The 14,036-nt window shown below is 36.3% G+C and overlaps 1 protein-coding gene across 1 annotated transcript; it reads left to right on the top strand.

Annotated features, from left to right (window-relative positions):
* Positions 1 to 3,995: 3,995 nt before the first annotated feature.
* On the top strand, positions 3,996 to 13,673 carry LOC100727395 (C-type lectin domain family 4 member A-like). Its single transcript, XM_003470567.4, has 6 exons — positions 3,996 to 4,422; positions 5,479 to 5,583; positions 7,710 to 7,817; positions 9,824 to 9,975; positions 11,468 to 11,583; positions 12,015 to 13,673. Exons 1-6 carry the CDS (start codon positions 4,347 to 4,349, stop codon positions 12,160 to 12,162), a joined length of 705 nt encoding a protein of 234 aa, XP_003470615.1. The 5' UTR covers positions 3,996 to 4,346; the 3' UTR covers positions 12,163 to 13,673.
* Positions 13,674 to 14,036: the final 363 nt, after the last annotated feature.

The raw sequence follows: 14,036 nt of genomic DNA, 5'->3' as shown, positions 1-14,036 counted from the left end.
TGGCAGGGATGTCTTCAGTTTGCATCCACTGACTGAACATTTTGGGGTCCCCACTTGGTTTTAAAATTTATCTAAAAAGATTCCATGAGTTCAGGATTGTATCACACTTGAGATTATAGTGTTCTTTTAATGAAAAGATATGCTTCAGAGCAAAAGGGAGAGACATACAGGATGAGATCTAGAAGGGTCCAATATGAAACTTTGATTGACGTAATGAATATGTCACTTTTCCAAAATTTAATGTGCAAATATGCACATATAATTGGAAATCTCCTGAGTGGGATGTGCAGAGATTTTATTGGAGTTCATTGCATAGGGATCATTAAATGAATAATTGCTGATAAGGTTGAACTCAGTGTCCAGCATCCCTTCTGGGCCTGGTCTGGTGTGTCATGACTTAAGGTCTCATGACTCTAATCATATGATTATTCTTTCTGACATGGCCTGACTTCAACCTAAATCATCTTGTTAATATGAATTATTCAGAGGCCACAAGACAGCATGGTGTCAAGAGTCATAATGAATAAAAATCCCTATTAATCATGAAATTCCAAATAATTAAAGGCTATCCCCTAGGAACTGAGACAAAGGCCAGAGAATTCTTTCCTACACAGGTGAACTACAGCCTGCTTTCATGAACAGAGAGTAAATCAAGAAGCAGAGGTACACGAGGAACCTCTCACAAGCTTCCACTCCTTATCTTCATGGTTCCCATGGTGTGCAAACAGAACTGAGCTCCTATAGCATTACTAAAGACTACTGAGTCCCTATAGATTACTAAAGACATTTCTATGGTTTTAATGAACCATAAGTAAATATAAATAAATGTTCTAGAATTTAACTTTGTCCCCTAGTGATTTACCTTTTGTATCAGTGTACTTGTGCTTTTTTTTAAATGTCACTACCCAAGACACTCCATGACTAAATAATTCAGGGATTAGGAGTGTGTTGTATTATTGTTCCTAAGTGTTTATACCATCCTCAATACAAGGATTAATCTTTGATGGCTTTGAAATGCCTTACTGTAATATATATATATATATAAATTTGTGCCTATTCACAATTTATCCATGGGACATCCATTGACCATCAGAATCAGAGCAAATGAAGGGTAATCACTTGGCGAACAGTACTGCATCACTTGGCATGCAGTTACACTAGGATCGTGCCTCCAGAATGAGAAAACCCTGAGAAAAGAGGCAAGCTGGGTCACAGTCTGCCCACATTGACCCTGAGCCCGCATACAATGTGTGTGAAAGAGAAAATATGTTGTAAGTCATTTAATTTGAGTTGTTTTTTCTGATACAGTAAAATTCATTTATAATGTGTGTTATTTTAGGATTAGAGAAAGAGAGATAGACAGACAGACAGACTTTAAAAATACTTTGTACCTTATAGTTCATCTCCTCAAGAAGTATAAAAACTTTGAACCCAAGTCTGTGCAACTTATTTAACTGTGTTATTAAACAAAGTCAAAGTGGTTGTAGGTGTAACTTTGTGGTACAGTGCTTTCCTAATACATATAAGCTTCTGATTTCTTGTCTCGGTAGTACAAAAAGCTTTTTTTTTTTTTTTAATTTAAGGGGCTAAAATAATATTGGAAGATAGATGCCCACACATGTGCAGAAGCAAGTACTTGTTAGGTCCATGAATTAACTGCAAAGCAATTGCAAAGCACCTTATTCTTCCTTTATTTATTGTCACGTTCATTTTCATTTCCTTACAAAATAACTAGTCTGCTATAAAAAAAGATATATCTGATCTTGCATAGGAAAATGAATATATCTTGAAATCAATCAGACACACAAACTTAAATATTACACAGTTTCTCTTATATGATAAATAAATATAAAAAGATAAAATAAAAGACAGATATAGGAAGTAGGGAGATGTTTTGCAAATTGGAAGATAACAAAAGATGCAGGGGGAAAGGGTAAGGGGATATAAAAATAATTAAGATGTGTTATGTACATGTACCAACTCCCCATAATGAATGCAATCATTATGTACTTCAAACATGCACCAAAAAGAAAGAAACATTTAAAATATCAATTCTAAATAAAGCATTAGGCTTGACAGGGTAAGGTAAATGTCTGTGGTAAGGTGAGGGGCAGCAGTTGTTTGGCACAAGTATAAGAACTCATCAGGGAGCAGAGTGGCCATGCAAGTGGTTGGCAGAGTACTGAATTTAGAGTCCAAGAAAATGAGGAAAATATGATCGTGGTGGAGGGAAAGTGTTCTGGTACGAGAACCACAGCGTGGTTGTATGTGTGTCCATGCATGGTACTGGCATGCTAAAGAGTATGAAGGATATGAAGACTGAGAAGTGTGTCCACAGAGGGCAGCCTGGTGCAGCAAGTCAGATTCTGAGGTGAATGAGAACATCAATGTGGAGGGAAGGGTTAGCATATGGAGTCTGAGGTCAAGCAGTGTGAAGAGGGCAAGAACTCAGGAGGTAAATTTTTGTGTGGAATCAGAGTCCAAACTGAGTTAGGAGAGGGATCTTGCAGAATCAAATAAGAAAATGAGATAAAAATAACTAAATATTGTTTTACTGTCACAGGAACAAGTTAGAAATGTGAAAATTGAGAAAAACTAAGATGAAGCCTTTTACATTGAATTAAACTTAGAGGTATTAGTGCGAACTCATGGATTTCAGTGCATACATATACAGAAATCAATATAGAAATAAAATACAGACGTGTGTGTGTAATAATGAAATGAGTAAGGAAGGAGAAATTTAAGAAAGGAATTATTTGGGAATGAATAGATTGAGGAGAACCTGGCCGTGTTGGGAACAGGTTTGTGGAAATCCCTTGGAGAATATTACAGATGTGGTTCCAAACTGAAATGAGGATGGTCTGCACCAAGAAGTTAGAAAACAACTGTTTGTTTCACTGCCAGGCTGGTGAGAATCAGTTCTAAATCATCATCTCCAAGCAGGTTCAGGTTTGGTTTATACAGGTTTTGCAAGCAGAAAGCACAGAAACTTAGAATCATGGTGAATTTGCATCAGGTTGACTTAGTCATTCTCTGTTACTGGCTGGAAAGTCCTTGAATGTGTTAGAAAAAACAGGATGTGTTTTCAGATGGGAAAACACAGACATTGCAGGCGGGCATGGTCAGGTAATCTATGAAAAACTGCTGGATACAGTCAGTCAAGGCTGACTGGGTTTAGCATTCTAGGTAAGTGGCAAGCAGGATGAGCATATCTTATCTCAATACGATATCACACTGCTAGTTAGTTTTAAAATTTCAAAATTTCTACCACAGAAAGGTTTAATTTTTGGAATGTTTTTCTCTTGGCCTGAGGCAAAACCTTCATATTTGGCACTCCACTGATGTTTGTCCTTGTCTATAAGTGATTCAATGTAATTATCTTGTGAAAAATAAGTCACATGCACATATCTAGCTACGTATGGAATAGTGTGTGGTGGAAAGGACAGAGAGATGCAGGATTGAAAATGCCCTTGTCCCTCAAGGTCCAACAGAGAGTGCTGCTTTCAAGAGTGCTGGAGATGGTCAGTAGCAAAAGGAATGGGGACGCCTGAGGGAATTAATTACAAGCAACTGTTTAAAGCAGGGAGCTCAGCGGGGTTCAGAAGACACTAAACATGCACTGTGCCTTCTCCACCACAGTAGGGGGAACTGGCTCTTCCAAGAAGGAAAGGGGACAGCTCAGTTTGTGCCAACAATCCTCATACAATGTGGTACCTAGAAGGTGCCTGACAGCAGCTACAAATAAAGTGATTGCTGTGCACACAAGTGTTTGGTCAGATGGGATGATTTGAAGGTAATAATATTAGTGCACAGAAGCACATGTGCTTTTTCCATTTACTTAGTTTTGTTGACTTACTGATTTCATTTTTTTAGTTTCATGAGTACATGCCTGTAGGGCATGGTGATTGTATTCCTGGTGGGGGAGTTGATATCTGTACATAATACATCTTAATTCTTTTTCCATCCACTTCCTCTCGGCTTTCTTGTTGCATTCAGAGGCCCCAGTTTTAAGGAAAGACTTCTGGTTGCTTGGTTCCTCTTTTTCTTTCTTCCTCTTGTGAATGGTCATTTTTGTAATATTTCCAAACTGCACTGCACATGTTTCAAAGTCACAGTTCTTATGAACTCAGTCCGGGGAGTGGATCTCTGTCTGCTAACTCAGTGTTCCCACACTGTGAGATTCTCATTCTCACGAGAAGCCTCTTCCAGGCACTGGGCTATTTACTGCAGCTCTTCTCATCTTTTTGAATGATTGGAGAATTTACAACGTTTGATTTCCATTCATGAGCTGTGTAAGCAGAGAATAAAATTGATTTTCCTGAGAAAACAGAAAGTTTCTTCTCACCATGGCTGCAGAAGTCACTTATGCTGAATTGAGAATCAAAACTGAATCCTCAGGTACCAACCCAGACTCTCCTAAAGGTAAAAAACAAAACTGAAAAAAAAAACAAAAAACCTTTTTTGGTCTCTGTCAGAGTCAGTGTTGAGGTGATTGGTGTGTGGGGGATCTGGGAACACAGTGGGTGAGGTCAGTTGCTGCTTCTCTGACCTGATGGATGCATCTGGGAAATGCAGACAACTCTGCAGATTGTGCTACCTGTAGATAAGGGTTAAGCAGCCATGGGGTTATACAGTAGGGAAGAAAAGATTCATGCATTTTTTGCTATCTTTTTGCATAAAGATATACATGAACATGTATATACTGGGGCTGGGGATTTAGCTCAGTGGCATAAGCACCTGCCTTGCAAGCAGGCGGTTGTGAGTTCGATCCCCGGTACTGATAAAAATGAAAAAGACAAAAAAAAAAAAAAAAAAGAAATATGTAAAACTCAAATTTTTTTCTTCTCTCCTTAACAACCTATCATAAGGTAAGAAATGATTTTTAGTTTTTTGGCACTTTTTTGCCTCAGTGTTGGGAACTGAACCCAGAGCCTCTTATAACTAGGTCAGGGACTTCCCCTCAGGTATGGTCCCGAGAAAAGAAAATAGGGTACAGTGGTAAGGTGGAGACCGAAAAACTGACCTTACCCAAAAATGTGATGTATGACTACAGATGTTTGCTACGATACACAAAGCTATAAAGTAGACATAATCTTGCAATTACTTAAAGGTAAAATGAAGTATTATGCAAACTTAATGAATATGTTAAGAATATATAATCACAATTTTCACAATGGCAGTGTTAAAGAAGAAATCGGTCAGCAATCAATGAATTGTATGTGCATATGCAGTTTTAAAATGCTGAAAAGACAATCTAACTTATTAAAATTTTTTCTCAAAGGAAAAAATTCTTGCTTTTATGTGTTTTGTGTGGTTTCAATAAGCACATCATTATTTCTTTCCTAATCCTATGTTTTATTATTTTAAATTCCATATTATTAGTAATTGTATGTCATGGGAGTAAAGGGGGGAAAAAGGAGGAAGAGGAAATAAGGACAGAATGTACTACTCATGAAACTAATTTGGTTTCTCCCAAAGGGAAGACCGCACCTCAGAGAAGTAATCTTCATCTTCCTAAGATGTTTCTTGTTCCGTTGTTGATACTTCTCCCTTTGGCCATCATATTCTGTGTTACTTTTATCAGTAAGTATGCCAGCTGAATCAAAAGGCCACCTTTTCCTTAAAGAAGATGAAGCATTTACTAGAAACCCACATTAAACAAGGGGTTTATCAGGATATATGGAAAGGAAATGTACATTAGGTAGATAAAATTAATGGGAATTTACCATAGATTTTTCTCTCCCTATCCATCAGAACAGATGGATTTCTTTTGCAAGATTTAGAAAGGCAGGACTAGTTGAGTGGACAGACACTTGTCTTTTGGGATGAGCATATGGACAAGAAAAAAGATGGGAAGAAATATTGTGGAAAGATTTGTGAAATAAATATCCTTCTAATTATTTCTGTCATGCTCAAGACTGTACATGTTCTAAAACCCAATTTAACAAATATATGGATTTCTGCGTATATTGTCTTCTGGTGGATGTCAGTCAGCTGAGATCCACTGGGCAATGGGGGCCACATTTCTGCCTTCGATGGCTGGGCTATCCTGGGTGTGTAGACTTCCAATGCTGAGTTGGCCACACCAGGGCCTCTTGAAATTTCAACTCGGTCTCATGCAGAGCTACTTCTGCACATCCTATTTATCACAGGGAGAATTAAAAGCAGTTCAAATTCAAATGGTAGAGAAGCAGTCTCTATCTCCTGCTTGGGGAAGCTGCAAAGTCACATTGGAAAGTGGTGTGGATATAGGGAGGGCTGAGAATTGTGGCCATTTTCCCAGTGTGTCACAGTCTTGGAGAAGTATTGCAAAGTTTTAAGTAGGGAACTGATCACATTTGAGTTACAGAAGTATGCTTTTTCAGAAGTTTGACAATGGAGGTAAAGAGAGAATTTAGAAGGCACATTCATAATCCAATTGAGAAATGGATGATCATCTAAAATAGTGTTACTGAAGAAAGAGAAAAGGAGGTGGCTTTGAATGATCAAGGAGATTCAATTAAGGACATAGCACTTTGATGAATATTTAAATCTCAGTATTTAAAGGACCCAGGATGTTATGGGACTCTGATATTCTGAGCTGGTAAACTCAACAGTCATGAGGTTGTTAAAAAATGTAAACTATATGAGATAAGCAGTAAGTTTGGGTTGAAAAATTATTTCAGGCTTGGACTTGTTGATTTGCATTTGAAATGTACATCCAACCAGGAGATTGCAGTAGAAAAGTCTGGTTTTGGAAATGATTTACACACAGGCAGTTGGTAGAAATATATGATATCACTCAAGAAGATTTAGTGCAAAAATGAAAGGTAGGGATGGAACTCTAGGGAACGTTCCATTTTAAGAGACAGATGGAGAAGCAGAGCCTTTGAAAGCATCTACCAAGCAGCTTGATAAAGGTGGGGCAAAAACATCAAAGAGCAGTGTGCCAAGAGTCAGGTAGGAGGAAAACTGGTCTGGTAGTGCAAGACATCCTGTGGGCTTATGATCAATCAGCAGTTCTGAGATATTACTGAAAATTTATTACAAGAAAGATTTTAATGACTGGTAGAAGCAAAGCAGGAATATCATGTTTTGAGGGCCAGATGTCAAGGTTCAGTATAAGGCAAAAAGGGACAAAAATGCAGTTTATAGATGGAAAGGTGAGTCACTTATAAGTTGGGGAAGGCAGGGGAGTATGGATTACTGAGGAGTAAGAATCAGGTTGCCTGGAGGGTGGTATAAGACAGACGAGGAAAAGAACAATGTCTCTTGTCAATGTTGTTTATTTTTAAAATTTTCCATTCTCTAAGGTAACCGAGAAAGGCTAATATTTAGCTAATTTTTCATTTCCCCTAAGTCTCAGTCTGTGAGCCCTTCAGTGCAAGTTTTTATCTGCCTATAATCTCTTACCCTAAGGTTAACCCTTTGGGTGCATCTTACATTAAATATTGCAATACAATATGGCAAGTCTCTTTTGACCCATTATGATGGAACTACCATGTTCTCTTTCAAATACTGAACTTTTGGCTCCCCCTAGAAATTTCCATCAGCAGAATTAGGACTCCACTCACTTTAGGAAGACAGGAAAACTTTTCCAGCCAGATTCTCTCTACCTCAGTCATTGGGCATTTCTACAATATGTTTCTATTAAGAATGCAAGAAAGGAATGATAGAGAACACAGTCAAAATGCCACCAGGAAATAAATGGTTTTTATTGTATTTTCTAGTTTTCTTTCAAAAATATTCTCAGCTTCTTGAAGAAAAGAAGGCTGTCAAAGAATGTACACAATCACACACAGAACTATGGTGTAAAAGAAGCAATTCATGTACAAAAGGTAAAATTTACTCTGTCTAGAATTCAGTTGCTAAAAATACTAAAGACCCTGAATCAGTATTTCCAATAGAATTTCCAGGTGGTTCATATTAACAATGTAGTCTAATGATCATTATAAGCTACAAATATACAATTATATGAGACCTAAAGTTCTTTCATGTGTACATTAACTTGTGCAAGATGTGATTGTGTAAAAGTTTACTGTAGTTTTGGATTTCTTCATCTTTTGTTTCACTCTGAATGTTTTTATGGCCACTGCTCTTTCTTAGTTATAAATATTTGATGAAAATAATGCTGATTCACTTATTAAAATATCAATTATTTTCATTAAAATTGTATATTAAATAACAATTTGCTTATAAAAAATTGAGTGTATGACATAAAACGTTCCAATTTTGGTCCCACTCTGCACAAAGACTACCTCATATTATTAGCATCGTGATAAATAAGGGCATTTGTTACTTCTAGTGAGCAAATATTGATGTATTATCACTAATTGAAGTTGCGTGTGTGTGTGTGTGTACACACACTAAAATACCCTGGAAAGAAATATCCAGATTGTTTGATCAAAATAACATGTGAAAGTAGACATCAATATTCATGTAAACTTATTTGAAGTAATTGTATATGCTTGGATTTTCATTACTAAGCCCTTTAATGGTTTATATCTTTGGATATTTGTTTTATATTTTGGGTTATTATCTACTATTACTTCATTTATCTTGTTTTTCTAGCTCTGTCCCTTTGACATTTCAGTATCTGTGTGTTTTGTTTCCTTCTTCACGCTCTGCTACTGCAAAATCCTCTAGATTCACTGTATTTTTCCTGTGCCGATCCTACAAACAAGCAGTTTCCTAAAAAGCATTGACTTTTTTTTACTAAAGAATAGTATCCTACACTTTTTGATAAGTTATATTTCCATTTTTATTCAGTTAAAGGTATTTTTAAAATTTTGTCTGATGGTTTTCTGACCCATGGGGTGCTCAGAACTGTGTTGGTTAGTTCCAAGTATGTCTTCCTTGTTGTATTCATTCCTAGTTTCCTTCAATTATAGTTGAATAATTTCTTTATCATTTAATACTTTAAAATGTGTTAAGTTTTGTTGCCTTGTTTTTGTTTCTTAGAACTTCTTCCTTGGGCATTGATAAAAATGGGCGCTCTGTACTGAATGTTCTAGTAATGTTCAACTGATTGTATTGGTTGAAAATTTTGTTAAATTCTTAAATATTGTTGCTGGCTTTCTCCACTTATAATAATGTGGTTTTTTACTCTCCTTTCATTTGTGTCAGTTCTTAATTAACATAGTCCATATCCCTGTTGTTTGGCATGTAAACATTTAATATTATGCTACAAGACTTTTTTTTTTGTTGTTGGCTTATGTCCTTACTGTTCTGTGGGTGATTTCTATTGTTCTGTCAAACAATTTACTTATGTCTCTGCCACCAGTGTCAATCTGCTTTTGGGTCTATTCACTGAATGTTTAAAAGGTCACTGCATTTTTCAATGACAAATTTTAAATTTGGTTTTTCTATATATCTTCTATGTCTTTGATAAGTCTGTAGTTTCATTCATTTTAAAAATGTGTAACTTTTTTGATGCATTTTATCATAGTTAATTTAAAACCTTGTTACATAACTCTTAATATTTTCATTGTCTTGGATAATGATATTTAGAAATTTTGAGAATTTCTTGGCTTTTGATATATTGACTTTTTTCCCATTTCAGGCTGGAAATCTGTGTATTATGTTCTGAGTCTGAGTTTAAGGATTAGGTTTTCTTTGGCTTTCTCTAATACTATTTCTTCAGGAGAAAGGAATCCTGTCCCATTACTGTCTAAGGAGGTGGACTTTACTTCTCTTTCACCTCAGGGCTGCTTGTTATGTCTGGGAACTATGGAAGTTCCAGCTTCTATTTGGTGGTTTTAGAGTCCTTAATACTTTCAGTAAGCTACATTTTTTTCAAATAGTTTTCTTATATTGCACATTTATTTCCTTATTCCCAAAAAAGAAAAAGTCTGGAGCTGTTGCCCAAAGAATTGGATATCATTTAACTCCCACTGCTATTTCTATCCAAATGAAGAAAGATCATGGCATCAGAGTGTGGAATACTGTTCTCACCTGGAGGCTCATCTGGTGGTGATCACCAGCAAGGAGGAGCAGGTACTGTCTAAGAGATAAGGGAGACATGAGTCAATTTGGTGGTCTACTTTTGCTACCAAAGAGTTGACTGTTACTGTTTTAAGCACTTAACAGTTTAGTCCAAATATGATTTGGAAACACATTTGTTTATATGCTGACTAGTTGTCATTTCAACCTGTCAATTCTTGTATTGAATAAATTTGATGAGATTGTTGCTTTTATATATCCTATTATATTATTTTATAAAAATAAACAAAAAAGCATTTTGTGATCATCCTGTATTGAAATAATTGGACTAGTAAGTGTTAAAATACAAGGTTGTAGCAGAAGGATTTCAATAAAAGACATGGGACAGCATGAATCCTCAGCATTCTCACTTAATACCTTTTTTCTGTTTCTGAATACTAATGAACACAAAGGGAACAGTGAATTTTAAAAGATTTCTCAAAGGATTTGAGAGGAAGGATGAAAATTCTGCATCCACCAAAAAATGTATACACACTTCAGGAAAAGAAAAATGTACGTAAATATTTTAATACTAAACTTCTCAGAACATCATGAGGTTGATGCAAGATATCTTTGGCCTCTACAATTGCAAGAGGTGCTCAAAGTGATGGCCATTAACTTCCAGACATTGATTAGTATGGTGAACTGCTACCTGGGTAAACTTGCTCACTGAGATTGCTACACATGAATTTTCACTTTTTTTCTCTCCAACAGTCTTTAGTGTAGTGTGTTTTCCATGATATATGGAATTCTCTAGGGTCCCACATACCAGGGTAACACCATCAGTTGAAAAAAAAATGTTATTTTTTTTTCTCTGAAGTGCATATACATTTTTTGGCAGACTCTATTTCTTTCTGAAATATCAGTTTAATTCTGTATGTATACATTGTGTGTAGAGAAAAGTATGAAGTTTAATAGGGAAATAAAGTTAAATCATCTACCAGAAACACCAAATATCTCTTAAATTAAAGAAAAATGATTAAATATGCAAATATTTTATCACATGTAGTTTTAAAGAACACCATCCTTATCTAGTGATAAAACAGGAGAAGCAACTCTGAAATAAGAGTTCTCTGTGATCATAGATGGACATCGCTTCCTCATGAAATGAAAATCAGGCTCATGAGTAATGTATATACTGCTACCAGCTCTTCCAGGGTCTTACGTTTCTATGTAGTCTATATGGCTGTTCCTTGATCATTTTCCCACTTTTCTCATTTTGTATGGCCAATAAAATTCACTTCAAATAACACAATATGCACTAAGAATATGATTAAGTAATAATAAAAATTTAAGAAAACATTTAGGTAGAAGGCAATGTTAACTACCTGATTTGATCACTACACAAAGCATATATGTATTGTCACATTGTATCCCATCAATTTTTACAAGTATACACATAACTGAAGAGTTTTAAAAATAAGTACATATTTTTTGAAAAAAATAAAATTGCTCAGTTCTGGGTGAGTACTGTAAGGCTCTGTGTCCTTTTGTTTACCTTCCTTAGGATTTCATAACCAAGAACATGAACAATAATGCTGCTTATTATATAGGACTGTCAGATCCACAAGGTCACAGACAGTGGCAATGGGTTGATAAGACACCATATAACAAAAATGTCACGTAAGTATAGAATTAGATTTTACTAGTCCAAGAAAATAGGAATCAGTAGATGATTCTGAGATGGTTAACAGTGCTTCAGACTCCATAATCATTACACTAAAGAAAGGAAACATTGTGATACAAGGGACCAGGGCAAAATCTTTTCATCATGAAAATAACCTCCAGGGACTTGACAGTTCCCTGAAAACAAGATGCAAAGATAAACAGGTGAAAGAGAGCCTCTGGGATATCTGCAGGGGGGCAGGGCTTTTACTGCAATAGGCACAGGTGCAAGCACTGTTTCCAAAGGAAATGTCTGGGATGCTGGTGGAAGAGAAGCTGCATACACAGTGGGGAGGATTGACTTCCATAGAGTCCAATCCCAGTTCCTTTACTGTCTCTAATCCTTTCCAAGCACTACTGAATTCATGATTGGATTTTTTCTCTTTCAGATTCTGGCATTTTGGTGAGCCCAGTAATGTGAATGAGCGTTGTGTTTTTATAAACTATCGTGACAGTTACAAACAATGGGGCTGGAATGATGCCCGTTGTGACCATTCTCAACAGTTAGTCTGTAAAATGATGAATATCTGTTTTTGAGTCAAACATTTTTCCTATACATTGCTTCACTTGACAGTCATCATTATATAGATAGCTAATAATGCTTTCCGTATATGTAAGGAATGACCACAGGATTTTAGGTAAGTAGTGTTGTAGTCAGGGGTTGCACAGAGAAAACTTACATAAAGGACATATAATTCTAGTTAAATACAAAGAAATTGCAGGAAATCTGTTCACAATAAGACCCAAAGAAATCCAACCAAAGGTCTGGATCTCACAGCAATGTCCTGCATGAGTGAAGCTGAGGACCTGAGCCCATAACAATGCCCCCACAAGTCCAACTGGAGGCCTAGAGCCCATGACAATGACTTATGCAAATCTGTTTCATGGATCTACACTGAGAAGGTCCAAAGTTCAGCAGTGGAAGCCAGAAAGACTGTGCCAGTGAGGTGAAGGATCTGTAGGTTGAGGGTTCTACACTGAGCCAAGAAGCCATGCTCAAAATAAGGACCAGGGCTCCCTTGAAAAATACCAGTCATCCTTATTGACAATGAGGTCCTGAACTTCTCTGAGAATGGGAACAATTCATATCAGGAAGTCAGAGTGACAATATTTTCCTGAAGTTTGAGCAGTATACCTTCTGAATCCAGGAAGCGATGCTCAAAGTAAAGGCCAGAGCTCCCCCAAAGTGAACCGCAGCCTTTCTCACAAACAAGGTTCTGAAGTCCTTTGATGATAACAGCTGAGTTCACATCAAGGGAGCCAGCATGACAAGCTTCTCCAGGAGAACCAAGAGCTCCAAACAACAACAACATTTGGGGGAACCCACAAGGCTACCTTTCCAGGTCTCCTTTTTGTGCTGGCAACAGTCCTCAGGTGGGCTATCTACATGCAGCACCACACTGATTCAGTTCAGCTGATGTTTAAGTTGACCATCAGTTTTCAATCCATAGCAAGTGGTCAACTCTTCCACTTATGATAAACTTGTTACTATGCTTATGTGTTTATTGACTTATGTACGTATTCAAAAACTATAATTTATTGAGCATCTTGCGTGTGCCACAGACTACACTGGAGACTTTATTAAAGTCTCCTTAATAAATGGAAGGTGCAAAGCCTTTCTAATGGAAGGTGCAAAGCCTTTCTAATTGATAAGGTGTATTTACTGATATAATTCCATGATATAGTTCCTCCACTTATTTCTTTTTTTCCCTTTACATTTATTGATGTGTCATTTTCACTTTGAACTATATTTTAAGCTACAAAATGCTTATTTGATACACACATATATTGTGAAATAATTGCGACAATCAAGTTATTTATTACCTATTATGCTTACCTATTTTCTTTTACTAAAAATATTTAGGATCTCCATAAGTTTTACCTCTAAATGTAAACTGTTAAATATTGTCACCATGATAGCATGCATCTCTAAAATTTATGTTTTAACTGATACATTGATTATCATTTCCCCAGTTCTACTCCATTTTAATCACCATTTTACTGTGTTTCTAGGAGATTGATTTTTTAGATTCTAAAAATAAATATGATTATACAGTATTTGTTATCTTTGCCTGACTTATTTTGGTACCAATGATGTCCTACAAATGCATCCGTATCGTTGAAAATGAGAAGACATCCATTTTCTGAGTGAAACAACATCCAATATGTGTCTGCTTGTGTGTATACTCCCTTTACTCATTCATTCATCAACAGACTTTGTGTTTATATCTTCCATATTGCCATTAATGCTGCAATAAACACGGAAGGCTAGATATCTCTATGCATATATTTTTACATGTTTCTAGAAGTGAGATTGCTAGATCCTAATTTATTCATTTATTGAACTGTTGCATACTGGCTATCCTAGTTACTCTGTCACCCACAGACCCCAGAGATGCCTTTTTATTCAC

This window comes from Cavia porcellus, unplaced genomic scaffold (genome assembly GCF_034190915.1).
Source record: "Cavia porcellus strain 051 isolate PalLab524CR breed Dunkin Hartley unplaced genomic scaffold, mCavPor4.1 scaffold_27, whole genome shotgun sequence".
Classification (NCBI taxonomy): Eukaryota; Metazoa; Chordata; class Mammalia; order Rodentia; family Caviidae; genus Cavia; species Cavia porcellus.
Note: the sequence above shows the minus strand (reverse complement) of the source record. Positions and strands in the feature narration are given on the sequence as shown.

What these genes read in the sequence shown, in the direction of transcription:
- LOC100727395 (XM_003470567.4), top strand. Translation starts at nt 4,347, where the DNA reads ATGGCTGCAGAAGTCACTTATGCTGAATTGAGAATCAAAACTGAATCC. An exon ending in CAACCCAGACTCTCCTAAAG is followed by an intron (nt 4,423 to 5,478) that starts GTAAAAAACAAA and finishes TTTCTCCCAAAG; the next exon opens with GGAAGACCGCACCTCAGAGA. An exon ending in TCACCAGCAAGGAGGAGCAG is followed by an intron (nt 9,976 to 11,467) that starts GTACTGTCTAAG and finishes TACCTTCCTTAG; the next exon opens with GATTTCATAACCAAGAACAT.